Here is a 27,630-nt window from a genome sequence, read left to right on the forward strand (position 1 = left end):
CCATGCTTCTGCATCCAGTAAGTATCAGAAATTGCAGGTTTTTTATACAGAATGCCCATCTGGAAAATAAACACTTGGGACTTTGAGTGTCTTGAGAGGAGGGATGGGAAAAGCTAAGCAGAAAAGGGGACAGGCCGTGTGCGTGTTTTTATATCCTCACCATACACTCACATAACAACTATGTGTGTATGTATGTATGGACAGAGAAATGAGCCAACATTTAGCACAAATGCACATAGATGCATGAATACTGAGTATCACAAGTAAATTAATGCAATCGCACATACTTGCGTGTTCTTCTAGGAACAAAAAGTTCACTTGCATAGAAAACAACCATCCAAATGTTTGCCAGAGGAAAAAAAAACACAAACCTGAGACAAATTTGAAGAGACTTAAATGTGAATCTGTTTCAGCCAACGTGTTCACAAACACATTTTCTATGAATTTTCTTCTAGTTCACCTGTGCTTCTTGTAGCTCCAGATATTTATGACTCTCTGTGTACTCACTGACCTATAGCTTTAGCAAAGTAATTGCACATTTGAAAATGATTCCTACCAGGGCTTGCTGTACCTCACGGCTTCTGTAACACTGCCAGCCTTTACTGTTCTGTTAAGTGTCTCCCTGTGTTTGGGGCCTTTGGAAGGTATACACAACCTTTGTGCTTCCTCTTCTTCCAGTGGTGCATATACCCACAGTGACGCCGTCCTCCATAACTGCCATCGCTGTCATTGTGTGAACAGTCTGGAACACTAGATGAGACAAAGAGCAGTACACAATTTTGGGAGAGTATTTGGGGTTGTGTTCAGGCAGAGGGGAAGAGTTAGAATGGGACAAGAAGATGCTGACAGGGAGAAAGAAATGAAATATATATGAAATAGCATTCTGTGTGGCAGAGCAGAAGACTGTTGAAGAGTGCAAGCTGAATACAAACGTGCTTCTTCATGTTTAGCTCCATGTAACTTATTTCCCTGCAGGACAAGGCAAAGCTAAGGAAGTGGTTAGGTAACAGATGGCAGCAAAGATACTCTTGCACTGTTGAATGCAAAATCTGGCTTTTGTACAGGAGATTTAATTTTGAATCAGAGATGACCACAAGCATTTTTTTTTTTTTTTAATTCTCAGGCTTCACAGTACTCCTATCTATCGAAAATAATAATCCCAAGGCATTTGGAAGTCTCAAGAGCTATGTCTGCTACACAACAGAGAGCAGAAAAGATGGTGTTTTGATTGGACCTGATAAAAAACCTCTTTAGGAACCTCGGAAGGATTTGGAAGATGCTTGTAAAAGAGATTATCCATCTCACTTGGTTTCTCAGAGATAAAGGAAGAGTGCATTCTAAAAGATCCTTCTTTTGTACATATGGAGAAAGATGCACAACAGATGCATGTATGATGCTACATAAAACTCCACATTTGGTACAATATCTTTCTTTTTATCCCACTCAGCTATGCAAAGGTCACAACTCCAACCAGCTGCAATTGCCCCTCTTGGTGACGGTCTGGACAGACTTGTCAGGGCACAAGACCGAACAGAGCCAATTTCTTCAGTCCACGGCTGGGGATTAAGCTTTTTAGTGACTACAGGAAGGAAATATCTTTTACTGACTCATTTTGTGCCATGTCACTTCTCTAGAATCATAGAATCATTTACGTTGGCAAAGACTTTAAGATCATCGAGTCCAACCATTAACCCAACATTGCCAAGCGAATGAATAACTGCAGTCTAAAGGGCAGTTTCTTTTATGCATGGTAATTACATTTAATATTGCACATAGCTTGGAGCGGACTGATTAGCATAACAACTGCCTAGATCTTTCTCCAAGGAGTAGTGGACACAGTGCTGTCTGCAGTATTTCTGTGCATTGGTTCTTCAGTAAAACCTGGCTTACCTTTAGTGTCTGTCAGCAATCCACATGTACTGGGAAGAAGCCAGATTCAGATTAGCTAGAAAACAAACTCAAAAAGTCTATCAATTTTGTCTCAGCTATGTTGAAAAGACTCATCAGTAAAAAGCAAGCAAACAAAACATACACATAGGCTATTCATAGGGCTTTCCATCTTTGTGAGAAAAATCCTCATCCTCTGAGTAATTGCATTTAAATATAAAACAGAGGACCGGAAAATATTACAGTCTGGAAGGATTCATGGTGTATGGAGTTTTGCTTTGCTTACTATCAGTGTGCTCAAATGGAGGGTGGGAGTGCAAGTGATCAAAACCTTCAGACACGAAGTTAATAGCCGGTCCTGTCTGGAGACATCCAGGGATCAATACATACTGCACTAGCCTTTGTCAACATGCCGTATGGCAGTTGAATGTTGCAACCAGTACTTAAATTAAGCAAATACAGCATGAACCGTTTCTCTTTACCTGACTGAAAATTATCACTTGCACTATAATTATGGCATAAGAAGTCCTAATGACAATAATTAATGAACTCGGTAAGGAATTGTCTTAGGAGAGCATGACCGAGTATCTTGAAATGTATACCATTCTGCTCCACTTTTATTAAATGACCTCAGGCAAGTTGTCAATGCATGTGAACTCTATAAAGATGTTACTGAAGACAGGATTTCATCATCTCAGTGTAGGGACAATCAACAGCATATAAAAGAATATTAATGCAGTGGAAATATCCATGTTATATAGCTCCTTCTTAACAAGGATTACTTTTGCAATACTTAACACTGTTGGCAACTGTAAACCTATCATAGGCTTAAAATTCATGATGAGTGGGCAAAAAAGACCTGTTTTCTAAGTTAAGAGTCTGTTGCAGTCAGCCTTGTAAAAGAAACCTTTTAGTGTCAGTGATAATGAAAAAACCTGCTACCTATGACAGAATTAAAATGGTGTCATGACCTGGCAATTTCTATTCAGTGCTGTCACATCCATGCACTGCACAGATCGGGATTATCATCATGTAAATGTAATAGGATTCTTTATCCTGCATTGTTGCTCAGTTGGGAACAGTAATTCTAAGTTTCCTGTTAAGTTCTGAATAGCAGCAGGGGGCCATGAATAGCTTGGAAACCTATATTTTTTTCCATTTATTTTTTTTTAATGCAAATTACACTAGTAAGTCAAAAAAATCACTTTTGTTAAAAATACATTCAGAATTAACAAATGCCAAAAAGAAAAGGAAAAAAAAAAAAAGACACATTTGGATTGTATCTCTTGCCTTCTGAATATTTAAGTTTATAACAAAAGCCCAGCCTAGAAAAATAACATTCTTTACTGGATTTTGAGGAGGATACAGCTGTACAAATCAAAAATGTCATCCAGATATTCTCATATTACTGTGCTCTAAACTGCTTCCTGAAGAGATCTGTCCACTAATTATTTAGTTTAGTATTCAACAGTTCTAATTTCTTTTCAATGGTGGTGCTCTAACTGCAACTTAAGCAGGGCTATGAATACCGACTTCATGTAGGTATGCATGTGTATATATATGTATGCTGTGTGTATGTCAGTGTGTGTATATCTACTCTATATGTAATATATGAACACGCATTTATATTGTAATCCTTAAGAGTTAGATATGCTTCCTATTTCCTAAGCACTTTACAAACATTAACAATTCAGACCTCACAAAAAAGCCTGTGAGGCACACATTATTCCCGTTTTATAGGTGGGAAGACTAAGACACAGAGAAATTAAGGCCAAAATTTTCTAAAGTAAAATCAGGCCTAAAAGCTACATGTAGACACTTCATTAAATCGTCTGACTTCTAAAATTGCTAACTACAGCAGCCGCTGTTCCATGGGAAATCACTGAAACGTATGAAAAATTATCTTCTGAAAATTGGATTGCTGCTTAGGTGCCTAAACTGGTTTCTTTTCATGTTAAAAAATGATTTTTATAGAAATATGATCTTGATTAACTGGTATACAGGGAAAGCTAAAATACCCTGTTATATTTTAATATCATTTAAACCTCTACATCGTGTTTAATACTATATGTCTGCTATATTGAATACCACATAAAAGTAGAAACTTTAGAAATCTTTCAAGTTACGGGAAATTTCAGCCTGGTGCTTGAAAGTTGCATGATTTTCCTGGGAGTGAAAAGCAGCTCTACCCAGAGCGAACTCAGAATTTCAGGTACCCAAGTGTGAAAATTTAAATTTGAGATTCAAATCAGCAAAGAATGCTTTACAGGATCAGGCCTAGAGGACATGCCTAATTCACGCAGTAAATCCCTGGCAGGATCTATGGCTGGAGCCCTCGTCCCCCTGCATCAGAGTCTCCCTGGGTTATGCAGCCCCTGTCAATGGTTATTCCTGTGTATTTTATATACCTAGACATACACACACACACACACACACACACACACACACACACACACACTCTCTTACATATATATATATATATGTATATATATATATATATAAAAATCTCACTGAATAAATGTAAGTATAGTTCCTGAACATGTCCTGTATGTTGTTTTTGCTGATGAATGCCTGTTCCTCTGTCATTGTCCAGAGTTGCTGCTTGTGACACCGTACATCCATGCAGACACAGTAAAGGACACTGGTTTGTACAGGGATGGATGAGTGGTTTGAGCGCACAGGCCATGGGAGCCTGGGAGCTGTGCAGGTGTGGGGCTTGGCCAGCAAGGAAAAGGGAGCTGCTCGGAGGAATCTTGAGCCTTTTCAGGCACTGACCTTCCCTCTTACCCTCAAAAGCTACGTGGTCACCTCAGGTGTGCTAGGTGCGTGTATTTGCCTATGCAAGGTCTGAGCAAAGAAACAATGACAATCCAAGTTTCCGAAAAGCCTGAGCAAAATATTGGGTTTTTCCTAATGAAAGCCACCTAAGTGCTTGAAAATACAGATCAGATGTAGAGCAAAACATACGTTCCTAGGAGTTCAGAGTATTTCATATACACATTGACCTACTAGCAAAATTTCCAAAGGCATCTTGTTGCCAACTACGTAACAGCACAGGTTTTTTTTCAGCCACAACAATACAGGAAGATAAAATACACGTTCTAACACACAACAGATCCCCCAAATATACCACAAAAATGTCTCCAATATTTCTTCAACTCAACTAGTCCCTCCCTGCCCTCCCCAACTGAAACAAACAAACAAAAAATATGAGTCCCTTATGGTGCAGTTAGAAAAAAAAGCTCACTTACAGAGGATTTTCAGTTGAAATTAGATATAAAAGAGTAAACGTAGCTAGTACATATTCAGTTGGCCTTTGTTGATAGAAATCTGCAGATGTCTCTGTAGTTAGTAAAAGACCTTTAGAGATAGCTATAAAAGCACCTACAGTGCAATAAATAAAAACAGCGGGATTAAGAAGCACTGTTTCTGCTGCTTATTTCCAGTAGGTTCAATTATTAGTTTATGTTACCCCTTTCCCCATCCTGATCCCGAAAAGGTCTCATTTTTTTTTTTTTTTTTTTTTTTTTAACCATTACAAACTTTGTTCCTTGACCACTGTGGAGCCTCAAAAGTAAAGCACTTCTCAGACAGCTGGCAGTTTTCTACTTGGTTGCTCTGGAGCCATGGAGCAACAGAGCCCTATTCCCTGACATGAAAACAAAACAAAACCAAACAGAAGAAAACCACTGACTTAGAAATCGTTCAGAATTAACAGCAGCATGTTACTTCAGAAAGCTTGCACGGAGTTTCTCTGATGTGCAACGCAGTTGGGTTAAGGCAAGTATGAACTGTACAGCCTTCAGGGCAAACAACGTGCTGTCTATTGACTTCTGCTGCAAGGTCATCCTGGCATTTTTAGTGTTGTGTTGACTAAGGAGACTTGACACGGCCAGGAGTGCGGAGGTGGCTCTGAAAGCACCGAATTTGCTGGGTTCATGTCTTAATCCAGATGGGCCACGCTGGCAGTGGCCGGGGTAGGGAAGAGCCAGAAGATGGCACAAACACCTCTTCTCTGGCCCTCTGGTGCTGGGAAGCAGGAGATCCAAGGTGGGGGTCTGGGGCATCTCCCTTAGTACCTGTTAGAAAGAGGGGCTGAAAGTGTCCATTGTTTTATGTATCACTGTTCAATCAGCTTTTATATATATATGTATATATATATATTTTAGCACAAAAACTGGATCATTTTTGCTCTTTGATGAACCAGAAGGCCATCCTGAAACAGTTTCTTTGACAGGTCCTCCAGCCCGTGTTGAGTAGTCCCCACGTTTACTTTGACCTAGAAGAAAGACAGAAAATAAAAGATACTTATGATCCACCATATACCTATCTGATCACTGCCCTGCTGCTCTGGTGCCCTTTTGCAAGCACGTGTAAACCACCAACAAGTAACAGTTCAGCTACACACAGGATGAAGAGGACAGAAAGACAAGTGTTTGCTTAAGTGATTGCTTGGCTTTCTCTGGAACATTGACAGAGAAGTCAGCACAGGTTTTCTGAACCATTCTAGGCAGGAGTGATATTTAGTTAGTCTTAACTATATAGCCGTGGGTCAACTGATAGATGTGAGCTCATCTATATATATAAAATATATCAGAAATGTAGCTGTCTTTGTAAAAGCAAGAAATGATGCAGTGTGAGGACAGAAAGGCTGAATTGTAGGTGCCTGGGAAAGCCACCCAAGGCGCACTCCCAAAGCAGACTGCATGCACGAGTGCCACAGTCCTGCACACCTGAACCGTCGTGTCCCAAACCCGTGTTTTGTAACTCCAGCTTTCAGCCTGAAACGGGCAATGTTGTTCATTGCTAAACAAGGCTTAGCTGATAGTTTACTTAAATGAAATGTTGCCCATAATGTCTGAATCCCACAAACACGAGGAGAAAATAACGCACCAGATTTGTACTGCATGAACTTGCTGTGAGGGTGGTTTTACGGTAGGTGCTGTTTTTTGTGTCTTGCTTGTTTCATTTATACTACAAGTGAATGGTCAAGTAGGTAGTACTTTCAGTATGTGCAATTATCTAGACAAATACCTGCAGCCTAGACTAGGAGACCATGACCAGTGTAATGCACATGCAAACACAACAAAGAGAAAAGATGGGTACTATGAGGCAGATACACTAACACCTCCTACACCCCTCTCCTCCTGAGTTATTGATTCAAAATCCCTCTAGCGTTTGGTGAAAGATTGGATCCCGTTAGATAGAAACTGTCATTAAATGCCTTCTTGTGAAAAGCAATGCCTACCAACAGTCTTGTGTAGCAGAATACACATAAGTGGGCATATATATACACACACACATGTATATAAAGGGGTGTGTGTACATATTGGGGTGTGTGTTTCTATGCATATATAGTATATGTGTGTGTGTATATATATATATATATATGTATAATGCAAAGATCCTCATACTTCACAGAATATGAGGAAAGCAAACTTCACTTCAGGGCTGAACTGCTTTTGAGCAATTTCTCCAGTGCATTAGGCATCAGCATCAGACATGCATACTTTTTTTTTGCTTCACTACCTCTTTTCTTGAGCAAACAAGTTTCCCGTGGAAAATGTAAAGAAAAGTCTCTCTATCCTTCTGCCATCCTACCGTTCTTAGAACAGTGATCATGCAGTGCAGTCTTGTTCCACAACTATAACTGTGTTTTTTCATGTGCAGTGGAATCAGTGCCATGGAGTGTTTAGTCACCTTCCTTGGTCACCAACCAAGAGCAGAATTTTCTCTTGACAATTGTTTTCCACCATCTTACTATGTCCTTGTCCCATGGTCTGGAAATGAGCACTGACATCTCCCACACGGAATGCCAGGAGGCTGCTTTTTAGTACATCAGCTGTGGCCACACTGCAAGGAGGTACATGAGCACCGGTTCTGTCCCATTCTGTTTAAAAAGCGTATTCATTTTGAAGGGAGTGTCTAGGCTTCTTGGTTTGTACAGCACAGAGCATACTGTTGGCACTTAAATAATAAAAAAATCCATTTATAACAGGTAGACAAATGTAATGATAAGAATTCTCCCCCAAAACACCAGTGTTTTATTTAAAACATAATTTTAAATAGAACATATTTTCTCCTGAAAAAATAAGCTGATTTAAATTAAATGTGAAATTGGGAGAGATGATAAAGACAGTTGTGATTGGAATTCAAAGCCTAAAATACAGAAAAAAGAAACAAAGTGAGCCTGAATCTAACAATTCTAGACTATTTAAGGAAACAGTAGCCAGAGATATTCACCTCAATTCACTATCTACAGATAACACTTCTTTTCCATAAACCAAGATTTTTTTTCCTTAAATATCCAGTTAGTTTTTGGTAGTTTTGCATAACTGATGAAATTCCACACAAGTGTACTGTGTTTAAACTAAACTGGAATATTCTTACAAGTAGAGCTTGATTGATATCACAAATCAAAGGTAATAAGTCTTTAGAAAAAAACTCCTGTCACAATAGAAACATAAACACGAGGAGCCTGAATAAATCAATATAATTATTTAACTGGTTGTGTAATTTTGTGTAGGTTCAGTATAACCTCCAAATTAATAAAACGAAGTGCTAACTTTAGCACACAGGAGGAAGCTGGTTACAAAAAAGTGTGTCTTAACAGTTAGCAATTAGTAAACCCAGCATTCCTTCAGGATAATAATTAAACTGTGTGTGTATAAAACAGTTAAAATTGATTTAAAACACTTGGATGTAAATCTGTCTGGCTTGAATTGAAATAAAAGTTTGTGTTTATGGAATTCTGTCTTTGCAATCCACTAAATCAATTCACGTCAGCAAGCAGTATGTAGGTGATGACTGAGACTTACCATGCCATTCTAAATGTCTTTAAGATTTGTACTATTTCTGTGTATTAATAGATCTGGTAAATATATGGGGGTTCTCTGTGCTTATTTCTGGAATACACGTTGAAAATTGCATTTTGAAGATCTGTAAAACTGTTAGAAACTAATACTGTTTTATTAAGCTCTTCAAAGCTAAGGTCATATGTTCTCCTTCACTTTTGTAGTGTGCCTAGCACACCTATAGGCACCACCACATCACAAACAATAAAAAGAGGCATTATTGTGCCTTGGGATATGGTTAGTAACCAAATGATTTAGAGGCAGCTATCTACTATTTCTCTCATAAACCCAGAGGTCCCCATGAGTTGCATCCAGTGTGAGCCTGAATAGTAGAGGATGTAGATGTGGCAACAAGCCATCTTAGCTGATCTTTTGTAGGAATTAGAAAGGATGATGCTTAATATATCTTCCATTGCCTGTGGATTCAAAGATAATTTGTGGCAATTGATAAAGTAGTGGAAATAGTTCTCTGAATACAGCTATGTGGATATGTATGGGTAGAGTTATATCCTAGATGGATAATATTACACCTTGGACAGTGGTAAGAGTATGGCAATGGACTCCATAAAGCAGAAGGTCTGTCCTGTCCTGTCCTGTCCTGTCCTGTCCTGTCCTGTCCTATCCTATCCTATGCCTTTCTGTGTTAAATGATTCTTACTTTTTACTCCTCACCTAGAGATGCTGAGCATTGTAAAGTGACATTGGCCAGAGAGTAAAGTCCTGGTTTTGTTTTTTTTTTCTCCTTGAATACTCTGGAGGCTAACACCAATGTTCTTTGGTGAGCAAGATTCCTAGGGAACCAGACCCTCCCTCCCAACAAATAAAGCTTTAAAACATCAAGTATGGCCTGCTGTTATCATATTTGTGTGTTTTGATTTCCAATATGTAATATTGCTGTAAACAATCCTATGAACCAATCAAACCACGGCTTGATTAATTTGACACTTGAATTTGTCACTCCACTACCTAATGGTCTGCCTACGTTTACAGAGAAACTGCAGGGTGAATACATATGCATGTGTTCCTAGCGTGCCTCAGCTGTAAATAACAGAAAGGTACTACTAAATGCTGTAAAAACCTTAAGGACAGACCGTAGCAATTCTAGAGAACCTTGTAAAATACTATGCAGTCAGAGGGAAGCATGAATTGTCTTTGACTGCAGCTGGGACATGGCAATACTTTTGTGGGTTAAATGGACAAAACGTCAGCTCACATACTGATTTCTGTCTCAGTTAAGACAGCGAAATCACCTATACTCCAGTGAGAACACAGCATTGAAATAAGGTAGAACACAGTTTACGTGGATGAATCATAACTCTTCATCTCGGCTACAAGCTTAAAAATACTGCCTTCTTATTTTCCACAGGTCTAGCTTGCTTTCTAGTCGGTATGAAGATGCTCAATAAATACAATCTGCTGTTCTGGAAGAAACACTGAAAGCATAAAGAGAATGGGATAATATCTCAGCTAGAGAGCTCCATATGTTGATGGCAAGGTATGGTATACTGAGAAAGAAATAGGATTAGAATTGTTCTAAGTACCTATGGGCCACACATAATACTAGGAAGGAAATAACATTTTCTAAATGCACAGCACTGTGCCAAAAGTGCAGGTGAAAAATCTTTACTTGAGCACAGACAGATGGGAAGCTGAAGTTAAGATGGCATTGGAGATATGTACTGTTGTAATTTGAGATTATTAAAAAGCTCCTAACAAAGCTCCCAAAGGGCCCGATCCTAAGCACTACCACAGAATTGATTGTACCACTGATAAAGGAGTATATGCCAGTTCCATACAAAAATCCACTAATCCATTAGTAGACTTGCTTCCACTAATCAGAAGAAATGAAATTACATTCAGGGGTGAATGGAAGTGTATGTTGGGATGGATACTGTTTGCTTCTGTTTAGTTCTTTTCCTCAGAAGAGATGTTCAGAAGAGAAATAAAGGAAAAAAGTAAATGTTGCCCCTTTGTGAGCTATTTTGTGCTGTGCTTTTACCATGTAGGCCAGTGATGGTAATAAAATCACTTCAAAAGGCCACAGCAGTGAGGTAAGATTTATCTGGGCAGTCAGGACTGTCTTGAATTGCAGCTGGCATTAGTGCAAGAAATATTTGGAGACGGTTATTCCTGGACTGGTCTATGGTTGGTGTTAGCTCTAGTGTGAATGTACTCCAGTTGTGTGTATGTGCTAAGATTTGATTACCCATTTAATCCCTAAATATATCAGGCTGCCCTTCTAGGCAGTGGATGGAGTTGTCATTCACTGGCTAGGTAAAATACTGTCTTCTAATCAAACTGGTATTAAAAGCCATATGTTGTTACATTTTTTTTGTTATTTTTAATTGTGGAGACTGGAAATGAGGTACAGAGGTGCCTCAGTGAACAGTTGTGCTGGTAAGACAAATACTAAATGCACCCGCTAAATTAGCAAGTTGTTGAACTTTTGATAAATCTTAATAAAAACACTTTTTTGCAACCAAGTTTTGTCAGATCTGGCTGGTTTTTATTACACCAAATTCTCATTGCCTCTGAGCGGACCCTGCTTGAATGAAAATGGGGGAAAATCAAGTGAGAGCTGGGTTTTATTTAAACTGTGACATGTTATATCCTGCCCTAAGAAATCATTATAATTCGACAGAAGAGTAATGTTGGTGCTTAAGTGTAGCTTGAATTTGGTCTATCAAAAAAGGCTTCTGCCTATTCTGAATTTTCAAGTCACATCATCTTTCAGCTTAATGATCCTTTAATATCAGCCTGCCGCTCTGCAGAAAATCTCAGAAGTTAATACTTACATATACATGGGCTGTAGCTGTAAATGAGATGTCTTCTGTGGACCTTGATAGCCGTAAGAGTCAAATCCACCTATGAAATCAACTGAAAGGGGGAAAATTGCTTTCATTAGCAACATCTTTTCAGAAGTGATAGGCACTAACGTTCAAGAACCACCCAGCACACAGATTATTTTTGATAGCCCCCCTAATAATCTGTTGAAATTAGACCAACTAATTGTGGAAATGCAGAAAAAGGGTAAAAAAAAAAGAAAGCCCAAGTCCCCTTTTTAATTTTAAATTTGCAATTTAATTTCAAATTTATTTTAAAATCACAGAAACACAATGAGGTATCCCTCCATGTATAACAGCCATCTGTCTATCAGAAATAGCCACACACATATGCACATCCCTGTTTTTCAGGTAGACCACCTCACTGGAGTACAGAACAACATGCTATTCAGATATTAGAAATGCAGAAACCCATTCATTTATTGGTATGAATGCATTGCTCCTGACTGTGATTACCTTGTCTGGCTTGTTGTCATACTGTGGTTCAGTGATGTAGAGGAGAGAGCACATTAATCTGACTCTGCGAGACAAAAGTTTCCCTGATTCCCTGCTTTGACATTTGGGTTGAAATGCATGAACAGAGAGTTGGAACAATTTATCTGAGCTTCAGAGATGAGGCTTCACAGATCTAAAGAAGCCAACATTTCTCCCAAGATACTGGAGGTCTGCAGGAAGGTTGTAGGGAGGGAATTATTTATTAATTCATACAGTTGTCAGTTCCCAATGGTCTTCTCCTGTTTATTTTAAACAATTTCCAGGGCAATTCAATCTCATCTGAGCCTGAGACCCCTGTTTCTCTGCTATATCACTGTCTTTACACAGGTAAAAGCACACCCTTTGCTTCCTTTGCACCAGGAGACTAAGTATTGGCTTTGGGGGTTATTTGTGGGCAGCTCTCATCCCTGAAATACTGTCTCTTATATAGGAGATGTGAATTTGACTTTATTGTGATAGAAAAAAGCCAAAGAATTCAGGTATGGAAGTACATTTTTCACAGATCTGGACGCTACTACTGACAGACTGGCTCTGTGTACATTAAAAGGAAAAAAAAAAACCCAACCCCAAAACAAACCCACAAAACAAAAAAAACCCACCCCATTCTTTGTTAGATGATAGCTTCTTGTGGATCTTAAGTGCAGAAACATTCACATCAAAATCACAAAATGTAAATTTATAACCCTTGGTTTGAGAACTTTCATAGTGTTTGGAGTCCTTAAAACTTGCATTGATAGGTTATCTTATACTAAAATACCCCTCGATGTCTGCTACAATTAGCCACACTTACCAATGCAGGCCCAGGCATTCCAGACATGTTACAAAGTCAAATTCTTGTACCCCTCTGTCCACCATTTACTTTTTAAGCAAGAAGCCACCGTAACACTAGACAGGATTGGTACAGTATGTCTCCATTAGAACCACAGACACTTTGAACCTGTCATCTACCTTCTTCCCTAGCACGAATGGCCCCTGCAGAAATAATTTAGCTGGTTCTGTGCTCTGCAGCAGCATTACGTATACTCCTATCCCAGAATGATGTTTTACTAAATTAATCCCTGACATCTTTAATGAAGGAAGTTCTATAGTCTCTCCGTGTTGCCTTTCCCTGCCCCTAACTTCCTAATGTCTAATTTAAATGTAATTTCCTGCAAATTAACTACTTTTCTACATGTTGGCCTTTTCTCCCTATGGATATGAAGACAAATGAGCCCTCCCTTTTTTTTTTTTTTTATAACTACTTCTAAGCATTTTCAAAAAGCATTTTCATGCTATCCATCTTTTCCAGATTTAAGCATACCTAGTTCTTTCAAATTTTTCTCATGGCCCATGTTTTCCAAGCCTCTAAATTTTCAAGCCTGACAATCTTTCTTCAGTCTACGTAGGTTTTTCTTACAGTGAGGTGCACAAATCAGGAGTAACTGAACAACTGCATGTAGATATTCTGTAGATATTACCAGGAATAACATGGTGGGAGTTTTGCTGTTTGTTTTCTTATTATTTATTTATTTTATTTTAAATTTCTTTTTTCAACAGCATCATACAAATGCTTAATAACCAGATCTTTATTTTTATGTTTTGACACTAACTGTAATCTAGCCAAGTAGTCCATATTTTATCTGAAGACACTTGATTGATTCTTCCCCACAGGAGTTCTTTTGCACTTGTCTGTATTGAATTCCATCTTCTTGATTTCAAGCCACTTCTCAAGATCATCTTGACTTCTAATCCTGTCTTCACAAGTGCTCATACCCCTCCCAATCTGGTTTCATCTGAAATTTCTACAAATGTTCTCTACTCTATCATCCTTGCTGTTAACAAAAATGAAGAGAATTATTTCCCTAGCCGACATCCCAGTAGGAACCCAATTGAAATGTCATCCCAGCTGGTTGACAACTACATTTCAAATAAAGTTTTAAACAATTCTGCACAGAACCTATGGTGACTGCATCTGGGTAGTGCTTCCCTGGCCTGCTTACAAATCTTTAACAGGGCCAAAATCTTGCTACAATCAAGTGAAATGCCGTTTGTTGCTTCCTACTTACCCACTGTCTGTAACCACTGGAATAACTTTATTACAATGTGATCATGATCTTTGGAAGCATATGAATTTATAGGCATAGAATGAAGAATTCACTACAGGAGTATTGTTGAGTGAAGCGCTAGGCTGAGAGGAAATAAACCCCCTTATTCAAATATGAAGATTGCAGCAAAAAGAATGGACATGTCTTTGCTGTAGCTGTGGTTTATTGTTCTCCTGCCCAGTTTTCCTTTTTTTCCTCACTCTCGACCTCTGACTAAGTGTCTCACTGCTGTCAACCCATGTCACTTTATGGATGCTGCTTATATACATTTGTCTGGCTTTGCATTTCTTGTGTACTTCCCAAGACTCTTCAAGCAACTGGTAACCCATTATTAGAAGGCTGCAGGCATAGACAGTCTGTTTTGCAGTTGTGGGGCAAAACGTCTTACGGGTGTTTTCAAGCTTGTTTTCAGAAAGTTAAACCAACACGTTAAGAAAAAGATTTCTTCGAGTAAAACAAGTTTGTGTGGGCATGAGAGAAAGATGCATGCTGAATATCTCTGCATGGATTGTGTCTTCGCCCTGTTGCAGAGAGTAAACATAGAGTGTTAACAAGCCAGATTGTCAAGTGACAAAGCGAGCTTGTAGTGACATTTCTGTGTTCAGCTGACAGTGGAAGTTCCCATGTGTGTAACCAAATGATAGTAGGGCAGAGAGTACTATTGTGACCTTGTAGGCATACAATGTCTTCTTACACGCAGCAGCAAACTTTGTGAGGTAGGTAAAGGTAGGCAATAGAAAGTGAAATCCAATACAAAAGGATTTCAGTAATTTCTTTGTAGCAAGATTTCTTGGTGGTGGCAGTTTCTCAGCACTCAAAGCCTGCGGTGTCCAGGCTATGCTAAAAGCTCCCTGTGGACTCTGAGCTAGTTTCTTAAAGCGTGCAAAATGCTGCCCTTTCTGCAGGCATTTTATCCTGGCTGAGCCTGAAAGGTCACTAAAAGTGTCATACGATTGATACATTCCTGGCAGCAGTAACATGAAATGAATAAAACAAGGCTCATTAGCTGAACCGCTACAGAAGCTTCCATCCTTACCCTCATCCATCAAACACATTTTTGACTCTTCTATTTTACATTCATCTTACATGTCACTGTTATCAGAAGTGGCTCCTTTGTCATGTTTTGCCTTAGCAAAAGCACATGTGCATATACAAACACGAAATTCCATTCCTTTGAAATATTGGGTGCCGAGATGCTTATTTTCCTAGCTAGACTTGAATAGGATAATAGCAGTACTATTTATGTGTAAAATATGTGCTAAGAAATTCAACCTGAGCATTTTCTTCCATTGCTGGTGTTAAGGGGCTTATCAGGCATATGGCTGTGGTTGCAACTGTAACACAGACAGGACATATGACTTAAAATAGGGACATATTTTCTATTCCTAAGCACCCACAGGGATGTGAATTTCATCCTCTGCTCAGTCACAGTCCCCACTGTCTCTGGTGTATATCAGGACAGAATGAGAGGTGGAAATGGGCTTCTCATTTTTCATTTCTGGAAGTTTGTGGTGTGTAGAGGGACCATTAAACTAGAATGCATAAAAAAGACCCCGATTTCCATGGATGTTCATATGGAAGAAGGGATTTTCTGGAAAGTTTGCAGGAAGAAACATTGAAGCTGATGAAATCAACAGATGGACAAAGAGAAAAGAAACAGTGTGGAATAAAAGCAATAACATCTTCCTGTAGAAAGCAGAAGGAAAGATACCAAATAGAAACCAGAAGACTAGACACTACTCTACTTAAAAGAAATTTTCTTCTGTAAGATATGAATACAGAAGCACAGAGATCCAAGTCCTCAGCTAATTTATATGTTTATAGCTTCAGTAACTTCATTGAAGCAATGATGATTTACATTGGCTTAAGGTCTGACCCAAAGAGTTGTTTAGGGCAATTGTGTATAGAAACATGACTTGATGTTACGGCTTTCCTTGCATTTTAGTAGGCATGCAAAAATCAATGCAGACTAGATATGAAAAGATGTAGAGTTTAGGCATGTGGAGGAGGATGAGTAGCTTTACCTGCTAAGAAAAGGAAAAGTTGGGAAACAGCCATGTACTTGGGCAGCATGTGACCTGCAGTATGGATGACTTCTTTACTGCTTTCACACTCTCAGACCTTCTCCTTACTTTGTTCCTTTCCTATTATCGCTTGTTTTGCTGATTATCTCATCCCTTCCCTTGATGCATGAGGCCCTGCCTCTCACATCTGTGAATCTACTGGCAGCACTCAACCCTGCCTTCACCACCACAGCTGCTTCCTGCCTGGGGCTCCTTCTTTAAAAGTGCAAATGTCTTCAGCAGTTACTCTCTGTAATGAGAGTGACTTCTGTCATTGATTCTTTTCCCTTCACATTGTCCATCTCCCTGATGAAGTAGCTTAGCTTCTCCAGCTTTATTAGTTCCACCCCAGACACCTGCATCACCTCCTCATCTGCTTTCCTTCTCTCATCTCCACTTGTTTCTCTGCACACCATCTCTTCCATTTCTTGTATGAGCAAACTGATAAAGTAGTCCTTTCTTCACTGTGCCAGCCTTTTCCAGTCCTTTTACCATTCATTTCCCCTTCTGTTTTACTGCAGGCATGGGAATGTTGTTCCAACTTCTGCTTGTCTCAGTTACAGACTCCCGATCCATTTTTTTTTTTTTTTTTGCATTTCCCTTCCAATACAAATAGATGTAAATTCCTGTCATAAAAAAATCAACCCTACCCTTAGCACTGCTTGTCCCATTCTACCTTCCCTGCCCCCCCCCCCCCAATGGTTTCAAACACTTTCTAGAGCTGCTCTCCTTCATTTCTGTAGATTTTCTTCCATCTTGTGTTTCTGTCCCTTGCACGCAGCTGAAACCACAGTCAGATCACCTCTTCCAAATTTGGGAACTGGTAATGCCATGCACATGGAGTCCTCTTCATGGTTACCCAGCCACCTTCCACACAGCCCCTGCTCTTGTCTTCCTGAAATGTTTGCCTCAGTGGCCTCCACTGTCTCCTCTGCAGGTTTTCATCCTCCTCATCATTCATCTCCTTTCCTGATGGTTCTCCCACCAGCGTGCTGCTGGAGTCCCATGAGCAGTAACCTCTGCCTTTTATTTTTCTCCACATCCTGTAAACTGGGTAATTGCACTTGCAAGTGCAAATTCTGCTGTCATGCCTCTCTGAGGTATCACAGATTACCTGGCTTGTGCTCACTCTGCTCCTTCTATACAAACTGAAATCTCAGCTTCTCACTGTGACATTTACCCATGGATAATTAAACATCAATTCCAGTTCAGCGTGGCTAAAACCAGAACTCAGTTGCCCCTCCCTAACCTTCTTTGCTACCTCCCATAGTGAGCAAGGGCACTTGTACCCTCAAGTCTGCCTGTCACTTGAGGATGTAAGTTAGATGTCAACTTTGGTTTGGGCTGTGCAGTATTTAATTTCCAAAGATTATTTTTGCATATTGAAGAGGGAGACTTTTCTACCTGTTGACACAGCTATAACATTTACCCAGGGCTCTCAGTGTCAAAGGCCACAATTGTTCCTTTTTTTTTTTTTAACTCAGCAAATGTGGAGTTAAGGAGACAAAAGCTGCAGGACTCATCTTTTGGTTAGGTTACTCTTCTCTGCATTCTGCTACTGATTTAACCTTCTACATTACATAAAGTGGAAGCTAAATCTTCTTATACTTCAAGCCTTTTGTAGAGACGCCACATCAATCTCTCCTCCTTCCAGTTCTAAAAGCTAAATTCTGTCCCCATGCTGCCAGCTTGACCTCCATACTTGTAAAATTTCCAAACATTTTCTCTCCTTGTGAGAATGTCTTCACAGTTCTCATCATTTTCCCTCAAACTCCTTTTTGCTCTGTTTGCAATAATTAGATTGCCGATGCCCTTATATTCCTGTCTACCACAGTGAACAACATTTGCTCATAGTTTCTTTGTGCTCATTTTCTGCCTGTATCCACCGCTCGTCTGTTTTCTAATATAGAGATTGCAAGATCTAAGAAACAGTGCCGACATTCATGTTTGTTCAGTGCTTGGCATCATGGTAGCTCTTAAATATATTCATGAATCAAACCCACTAAAATAATATTAAAATTTTACAAATTATCCATGATAAAGATGGTTTTAATGACCAGGGAAGTGTATGTGCATGTGCACAAGGATCCTTCTTGCACATGCATGTCATGGCTGAACATATTTCCTGCCTGGTATAGCAGAGAAAGAATGTGTGGTGTACTTGTGCTGCATCTGACCTGTGAGGTCTTAAATTTATGTACAGTGGTTCTGCAGCCTGAAGACTTGACCCACTGGACTCAGGCCTCAGAAGTGCTGTGATTAAGCTTCACTGCCACAGTGAGGCATTCCACTGCATGCATGGCTGTGAGAGAGGAGAAGGCAAAACAAACTGTGGCTAATAACATCACTGGAGGCACTGCTGGTGCAGAAGTGAGTGCGTGAGGCAAGAGAGAGCTGTGCACAAATGCTGGTAGCTAAAATCTGGCCAAACTGAGAAAAAATGGAGGGGAATAAAATTAGGCTTGGTTTTAATAACTTTGGAAATGACATGAGGAAAAAAAAAATACAAAAGAACATATGGGGACACGCTTGCTCCTACAGCTTTGCCAGTATCCTGCTACCTGCCTCACTGGTGAAGACACTTCCAAACACTTTAGTGCTGCTACCTTTTTATGCTGTGAGCATGGGCTGGTGGCTGTTCAACAATATAGCACACAGGAGGAGGTTTGCTTGAACACAATCTCAATAAAGTTTGTTTACAATGATAATCAAACATTATTGGTCTTTGTGCTGCGTGCACAGTGATTTAGACTTGCAAAATGGGATAGAGCCAAGCACCGAGAAAGCAGGGGGAAGGAGGGGATCTGCCAGTATGTGAGGCTGTGCCCTGCCTGCTGGCACAGGAGGGTTCAGGAACAGTGTAAGGACTTGGACACTCGGTCTGGTTCTTGCCGTGCAATGAATTGCATTTCTGCCAAGCAGCCAGGAGTGGCCTGTAAGTCATCTTAGCTCACCCATTTGCAAGGTGAAACTAAACCCTCAGATATTTAAACTGTAATCTCATGGCATTTCTAAACCCTATGATGGCCACATCATGGCAAAGGGAAACCCCCCCACAATTTTTGGTGGAGTTTCTCAGCTCAGGTTCTGCCCCACTGCCACTACTCCCGTGCTGTTTACTTTTAGTCACTATTATTCTGTAATTTTTTTGCTTCACAGGGACTTTTCCTTCAGCTGCTTCTCCTCTTATCAAGTTTCTGGTTGGATAAAGGCCTGCAGCACCTTCTCCTGTCTCTGTTACTGCTGATCCCCTGGCTAATTCTCTGGTCAGCCCTTCTGAGGCAAGCTGTAGGACTGGGGAGGTACACAGGTTTGTGAAACCTGATAAGCACCATCTGGTGTTACTACCCTTACAGACATACTGACAGGGATCTCAGCCTATCACTTCCTATAATTAGGACCAGGCAGGGACAAAGATATTGCATTCAAGGCGAGCTCAGATCATGGTTGTACCCAGCAGAAAATATCAACTTGAACAGTGCTGGGGGGTCTAGAAATTAGAGAAACCAAAATGCGTCTCAGACTCCTAGGTGGAGAATATGTCCGGTCAGTGTCAGAACCTCAGGTCAGGAAGCAGTGAAGATGATGCTTTGGAGGTGAGGAGGCAGGGCTGGCCAACAACGGGAACCATGTTGAGGAGGTGGGAAGCTGGGTCATGGCTGAGCAGAAAGGAGCCGGGATGAAAGCAACCAGGAGTAACCAAGCAAGGGCTGGGAGGCAAGAGTGAGGCTGCAGCAGCTGAAGGATGAAACAGGGACCAGGGATAGGGCAGGCAAGAATAAGAGCCAGAGGCTAGGAGGAAATGTCTGGAGGATAGCTGCAGCAGTGAGAAATAGTGGACTGAAATGTTCAGTGCTGCCTTTTATATCTGATAAATGCAGCAAGCCACCTGTCAAGCTTATAGACCTGGAAATAGGGTTGCAGTCAGGTAGGCTGCCAGTTGACCCCTGCAAGGCTTTGCAAGGCTTGTCCAAGCTTGCAGTGGGGCTTGACCAGTGCTCAGTAAAGAGTCTGTAAAAGACCTCCACTCAGCTATAAGAACATTAATAGTCTGAAGAATGTACTATTTTTCTAAACTGGACAGACCTGGACACTGCTGAATAATAACTATTTGCTTTCAAATTTTCATGCTTGAGTACAGAGCGAAAAAAATATAGCCCTGCCATAGTTTTTGACTGACAATTCATTCTAAGAATTAAAGAAAATGTGAGGTAGACTGAATTATCATAGAAGTTATCAAATGAATCGTTACAAAAAATTGTTCTTAGCCAGATCATTGCTGGGGGCAAGCAATAAAGAGAGGAAAAAAGAAACAAAGAGAAAAAATAAAATGCCTGGGGCAGTGGCCTCCAAGTGTGACCACCACACTAATAAATTAGAAAGAGTCATTAGTAGGTGCAGCAAAGTGGAGAATTAAGGACCAAATCTATGGAAGTTAACAATCCAATGCTAATGAAGACCTATCTAGATATTTAAAAGGAAAAGTAATAAGGAAAACTTTAACAGAAGGCATGCTGATAAAAATAATTTAGTACAAAGGTATCCCAGGCATGTAGGAAACCGTGAGGAGCTCATGCTGACTGTCTCAGTGGGGAAGACACTACGGCTGTGGGCAGGTGTCCTTTTCAAGGCTGCTGGAAACGGTTACTGAGTCTGGTCCACCCGCAGCAGCTCATATCTGCTCCTCTCTGAGACGCTGCAGTCCTTCAGTCCGGACCCAGCCTGGCTGGCCAGGACCTGTGGTGTTACACCTGCTCGTTTTGGCTGAGCCCCTGAGGAGGCAGCCAGCCGCCCTTGGAGGCTGGGAAGCCAGGGTGGGGAAGGAGGCCTGTGGGTTGCTCCCCCACCTGCGCTCTGCATGGTCTGAGCTGCCCTCCCTCCATCGGGACGAAGGAGGAGATGCTCCCCTAGGTGCAGTGCAGGAGAGTCTGCCTCCAAAGCCTGCCCTCCACATCCAGTGCAAAGGAGGAATAAATGACTGACACTGAAATGGAGCCTTCCACCAGCATCAATAAACCCCACAACAGTCCACCTGAAAGCACTTTTCATGCGATTTTCAGCTTGCGGAGAGTCTTGGATTTTGCTAAGTTTTCCTGGTTTTGAATATGAGTTTAATTTTAAATGACAAAACATTTCCATAGCCAGGAAGACCACGTCCTATTAGTGGTGGCAACAACCTGAGTGCCTCTTCAAATCATCTGTGGCTGTTGTCAGAACTGTCACTAGTTACTACCTCATTTCTGCTGCTGGTTTGACACAACTGTGTGGGACATAATTTTATGATTTGGACTTCTTTGTGTTCCTCCCCTGAAACAATTAATAATGACAGAAAAATAATATTTTCAAAACGTTTTGGCAGGAAATGTATCTTTCTTCACAAAAGAGATGTTAACTGTTCATTCCCTTTTAACACGTGTGGATCTTTTCCAACACTCCTGCAATGTGTCTTTCTTGAAAAGATAAAATGTGTGGTGAATAGTTAAAAGAAAAAAGATGCAAGTTAAGTGTATCTCCCTGGCTGTTATAATGCATTGACTTTATTAAGCAGTATCCCATTGTGATGAGCTGCTGGAATGGAAATGTTACTTCCTCCAAGCCTTACATTATGTTATTTAGACATTTTTTAAACTTGAGGTTGACAATCCCTGCAGGAGGCAGTGATGGATGCAAGGGGAGTGGCAGGGAAGACAATGAGGGAGCAGAGAAGTTACAATAGATGGAGCCAGCAACACCACCATTTCCCCCTTTGTGATTTTATTTATATATTTGACTCATAGCACAACCCTGTCTCCTAAGGATTCCTTGAACATCAACTTCATTAGTTACGAAGGCAGCAATCCATAACCAATTTTCTTTTCATGTCAAGCTTGTTCATGTATAAACTCAGCCCTTTTGTTGGAAACATTTGCAATTAATCCCACAAACAAAGAAAATGCAAATTGCACAGTCTACCCTAAGCAACCCTTCTGACTTAAGGCCCTGACCACCATCTATTATACACTAAAATGAATTGAAATTCCCACTTTGAGTCTAACCTAATTTTCTAGTGATAATAGGCATGGATTCCCAGAAGCATTCTATACATCTAGATAGTAACATCCTAATTTTCTTTCCTGGTAAATGTTTTAAATAAGATTTTAGCACCAAAGGAAATTAACCTTTAAATTAATTGTAATTATAAAATGCCATCACTGATTTTGTCTTCAGACTAATTACTTGCTATTATTTAAACAAACTGCGCCTCCTCTGAGCTTTACGTTTGTTTCTTTCTCCGCAGTGCAGTGCCAAATGATCACAGACCAGTCTGTGTAACATCTGCCAAGCCCTATGACACCTTGGACTGCTGAGGTCCATTTGCATCTCAAATGCAGCTGGTTTCACTTGTTGTATCTTCCCGCCATAGGGTTTCTCCCCTGTGCTTCAGCCTTCCACTCTGCAGCTCAGACATTTTCAGCCTGTGCTTTCAAATCAGTGAGCATGCCTTGTGGGATGTGGAGTGCCTGTGCTCTGCACCGGTGAGAACGAGATGATCAACACCAGCCTTCTTCTCGGCGAAAGGTCCCCTCCAAGACAGGACATGACTGGAAATAATGACACAGGAACCAGCTATTGGTATGTGCAGAAGATTGATGCATTTCAGGGAATTTCCTAAATGTTCCTGGTGGCACTGTGGCTCTCCAAGGCAGCTGTCTAGGATGACAAGCATGAGGTGGCACCATGGGATTTCAAAGGCTTCTCTTGCTCCACACTTCCATCAGCATCCTGACAGCTGAAGGCATCCCATTTCCCTCCCTTTGGTTTGCTCAGTTCACATAACAGTCACCACACTAAATGAAACAAGTAAATTCCTAATTTAGCCACAGGCTGTAAATTGGAGAGTGCAGCTGAGCAAAACCAAGCTTCAGCTTCAGCTTTTGCAGCGTGCTCATTGAGTTCTCATTCATGAATGACCCATTCAACAGCTGGAGAACAACTGGGTTATAAATATTGGCTTGTATTTATTCCTGTTCTTATTTGCTCCTATGTTGCCTCTGCAGACTGCCTAGGCTGTCCTCAGCATTAACCAAACAAGCCAGACCAGCGATTCACCCTTTTGGGAGAGAGATGTCTACCACAGATAGGGCAAATTGCTCTTTGGAGTTATACCCCTGTCTCCACTGACTGTGCTAGAAATCTCAATTGTTAGTTTAAACTGCAGGCTTAATTACTTGTGGCCGTGGGTGTGTGGGACTAAAGTCACCTCCGGCAGCATGGAAAAGGAGAAGATGGAAGATGGTGTTTTCCAGACAAAGACTGAGGACACATTACTCAAATGCTAAGTGCAAAACTTACAAAACATACAGCTGAGGTACTGGAACTCCTTCTCTTGGGAGGCTGTGTTTGATAAAAACCTCCTTGGTTCAAACATAGGTGGACAATTTCAGGAGAAAAGACCATTGTGGGAAACTAAGTACAATGAGACCACTTCTGGCTAAGGAAGTCCCTGAATTGCAAATCGCTGTCAGGACTTTCTGGGAACCACAAACTTGCTGTGCTCTTATATGCCTATATGGCAAGTAGATATGGAGGAAGGCATCAGTTGTTCTTCACTACTGGGTATTGGATATGGGGCTGGATAGATGTAGTAGCTCCTATCTTGTGTTGTGTTACACAAATGTCACAGGTAACCCTGCACTAGTAGGGCTGCAGCTTACACTGTGGCTGTTGCATCACCTTGCAGCTGTGGGGAAGAGCCCTGTCAGGCTGCCCAGGACAACTTCCAGAGATGCATTCAAGTCCAGTCTTCACTGCAGAAAGGTGGTTGCAGTCATCTTCAGCCATCACCCTCAGCCTTAGTTTTTGCTTGCTTCCAATCTTTCTCCTGTCCTGGGAGTCTCAGGATTTACAGCCATATTCATCAGAGAATGGGAAGGGAAGCAAAGAGCAGAATTCATAGCTGAACGTTTGCCACTGGTTTCTCTTTGTCTTTGTTTTAGAGATTTTTAAGCAGAGATGGAAGCTGAGGTATTATTTCTCTGTAAAGTCTTGCTAAGCAGATTGTGAAAAGCATTTGGCACAGAAATAAAGTGGTACCTGAGCATATTCCACACTTCAGTAGTGCCTTTCATGCCAGAAGCTCAAAGTTACAAAGCAACACGCCTGTGAGTTTGTCCCTGTCATTATTTTAATTTTAAATATGGGAAACAGAAGTATGGGGGCTTAAAAAACCTGCCCAAAGGTGGAAGGCAGCATTTATCAGAAATAAAATTAACAGGCTTTTCTACCTGTCCTAGATGTTTGTCAAAATGTCACATCTTTCACATCCAATGAATTTAATATTGTCTTTTATAAGAAAATCTTTGTCATCACCTTCATACTGGTCATCACCTTCTTACTTCCCAGGTCAGGCCTGGTATCCCAGGGTGGATTGTGGTTGGCCACTGAGTTTATTGGCACATTATCACTATACTGTATTGCTCACCAGTAGTTATCCCCCGTCTGTGGTATTGTCTTCCTGAATGTCTTAAGTAATTCAAATAAATCTTGAATTCAAGTTTTTACATGTTTGAGTGTGTGTGTGACATAATTTTAAAGAGTTATCTAGAGCTTCTGTGCCAGACATCCCCAAAAACTAGGCTTGAAGAATATGCAGCAGCAATCTACTTAATCTAGTTGCAATTTATTTTGCTTTGCAGTTTACCTGGAAACAATGCCAAGAGAAAAGAAGATAGCGTATGTGCAAATTGGATCCCAGCTAGTGTGACTGCAAAGGTTGTACCTCAGGGTAGTCAGGGAACAGTCAGACAGGCCATATTTGTTCTCTAATTGCCTTGCCATTGCATTATGGTAGGTAAATGCTGTTTCTTCTCCCTGTCTGGGTCTGCAAGGGAGACTTCTGGATTAGGATTTCACTGTGGGATACAGACTGATTTGGTGAATTTTCTCTAGGCTGGGATTCTCTTCCAGTCAAAGCTGTCCCTCTAATAACAACCCAGTCCCCTTTCCCTGAACAGAATCTGCAAGGTGAGTGCAGAATTCCCACTTCAGTAACCCAGGTTTCTTTTTTAATCACTTACAGACAAAAAAGCCCCAGGGGGATGCTGCTTTATTGCTTACATTCCAGAGTTTTTCACAAAATATCTGTATATTTAATAAAATTTTCAAAAATACATTGGATATTCTTTTAGTAAGGCAGTAACATCTTATAACAGGGAGCCAAACTGCTAGGGAGGAAATGCACATTAAATGCACATCTCAATGTTATTAATAATAATGTGCAGCCTTTGAAAAATGCAGGCATAATATGATTTTGGAAAACAAATGAGGAACTCTGATAAGTTTACAGCCACTGAATGCCTCCAAGTAATGATTGTTGCTGACATTGTCATGCTTTATTTTTAATTGCTGCAGCTAATAATGACAGTGAGGTAAGAATGACAATGGCTTAGGTCTACCAGTGGCAACAGCGATGAGGAGAGCATTGAGTCAGCAGCAGTCCTGCTGGGAACCCATCCTTCCCCATCTTTGCCAGATGGAGACCTGAGGTGCTCAGGGTTCCTCCTCCCTATGCAGCCATGAGGAACATGATGCAGAAGGGAACTCTGGGAATGACAAACTACCACCAAGGGAAGGAGCTGGGGAAAAGCTTTCCTTGTCTGACCCTTGAGGATGGGTGCTGCAGTTCATCTCTGGTGCTTGGGACTGTACCAAGAGGGAAAGCAACTTCCTCTTTAATCCTTGGTGCAGAATTAACCCAAAAAATATTGTTATCGTGAAAGGTAGTGCAAACTTCTGCTTTGATTTAGGGAGCCTGTTGCTGGATTTATTTGGTGTGTGAGTAATTAAACCCTCTAGACTTGCTGATTAAGCCCTAGTTATGATCCTGATTTGATCACTGTATTGTTCCATTCCTAATCCTTTAGTGATCTTAGAGTAGGTTAATCTCAGTGAAATGTTTGCATAATTCTACTCTTGCTCATTTGTTGTCTTAATAAAAACTGCATAAAGAATGGAAAAATATTTTTTTTTTTTTGCTTGTTCCAGTTACTCTGAGAGCAAAGCTAATTCAGCCCAAGCAGCTTAAGAGCAACTTGATTGTGCTTCCTGTAGAAGCTTTTCTCCTTCACATCCTCCCAGTCTGCCTGAGGTGACGCCATGACAAGTTGCCCATGAGCCAGCAGTGTGTCCTGGTGGCCAAGAAGGCCAGTGAGATCCTGGGGTGCATCAGGAGGACTGTGGCCAGCAGGTCCAGGGAGGTGATCCTCCCCTGCTACTCTGCCCTGCTGACACCACATCTGGAGTGCTGTGTCCGGTTCTGGGCTCCCCAGTTCAAGAGAGACAGGGAACTGCTGGAGAGGGTCCAGTGGAGGGCTACAGAGATGATGAGGGCACTGGAGCATCTCTCTTAGGAGGAAAGGCTGGGAGAGCTGGGCCTGTTTAGCCTGCAGAACACAGAGGGGATCTTATCAATGCATATAAATTTCTCAAGGACAGTTGTCAAGAGGACAGGGCCGGGCTCTTTTCAGTGGTGCCCAGCGACAGGACAAGGGGCAACGGGCACAAACTGCAGCACAGGAAGCTCCACCTGAATAGGAGGAAAAACTCCTTTCGTCTGAGGGTGGCAGAGCCCTGGCACAGGCTGCCCGGAGAGGCTGTGGAGCCTCCTGCTCTGGAGGTGCTAAAAACCCACCTGGACGTGGCCCTGTGCAACCTGCTGCAGGTGAAGCTGCTTTGGCAGGGGCCTGGACTAGATGATCTCCAGAGGTGCCTTCCGACCCTGACTGTTCTGTGATCCTGTGATTTGTGAGCGTACTGAGGAAATTACACTTAGGCATCACCTGGAGTATAACTACTAAATAGCATGGCATCCATAAAGGACATACTGCTTCTCAGAGAAGCAAGATAGATGGGTGTGTTGCCAAAAGGGAAGGAAAATGGGAAAAAACATATCTAAATGGAAATAATCTAAAATTAAACCTGAGCAGTGATTGTCTGTACAGACTGCAGCCCCTGGCTGCCACAGTGAGCGCTCAGCACGTGTCAGGGTGGGTGTCTGAACACAGAGAACACTAGAATCATTCTTACTCTCTACTCCATGCAGCTCTCAGTAGAAATTAAAGCTGCTTTAATATTGCAAAACCTTGAGGGGCCAAATCTGATCTGAACTTTATTACAGTGTTAGGACAACTCAGCCGCAGAAGTCCCCTTTTTCTCCTTTTTTCCAGCCATGCTTCCAAATCTCACCAGAGATGAAGCTGTGGAGCCTGAGCTTGTGCTGGCTTCGTTGAGCTGGGTGGGGATTTGCTCTGCTACTTCAGAGAGATGATCACAGATGGGTAAGACGGTTCTTTGGCTGGAAGAAGAGGCCTGGCTGAGGTGTACTAATAAAAGCCTCAAAACAGGCAAGATGACGGCAAGAAAAGGT

General features: G+C 41.1%; 1 protein-coding gene across 1 annotated transcript in view; it reads right to left on the reverse strand.

Annotated features, from left to right (window-relative positions):
* Positions 1 to 2,484: 2,484 nt before the first annotated feature.
* The window catches only part of NKAIN2 (sodium/potassium transporting ATPase interacting 2), a 572,885-nt gene continuing 547,739 nt past the window's right edge, over positions 2,485 to 27,630 (reverse strand). Inside the window, exons 6-7 of the mRNA XM_040599422.1 lie at positions 11,537 to 11,618; positions 2,485 to 6,166 (exon numbers count right to left, since the gene is read on the reverse strand). Of these exons, the coding sequence (XP_040455356.1) occupies positions 6,157 to 6,166; positions 11,537 to 11,618 (92 nt within the window). The 3' untranslated portion in view covers positions 2,485 to 6,156. The remainder of the gene's footprint in view (positions 6,167 to 11,536; positions 11,619 to 27,630) is intronic.

Source organism: Falco naumanni, chromosome 6 (genome assembly GCF_017639655.2).
Source record: "Falco naumanni isolate bFalNau1 chromosome 6, bFalNau1.pat, whole genome shotgun sequence".
Lineage (NCBI taxonomy): Eukaryota > Metazoa > Chordata > Aves > Falconiformes > Falconidae > Falco > Falco naumanni.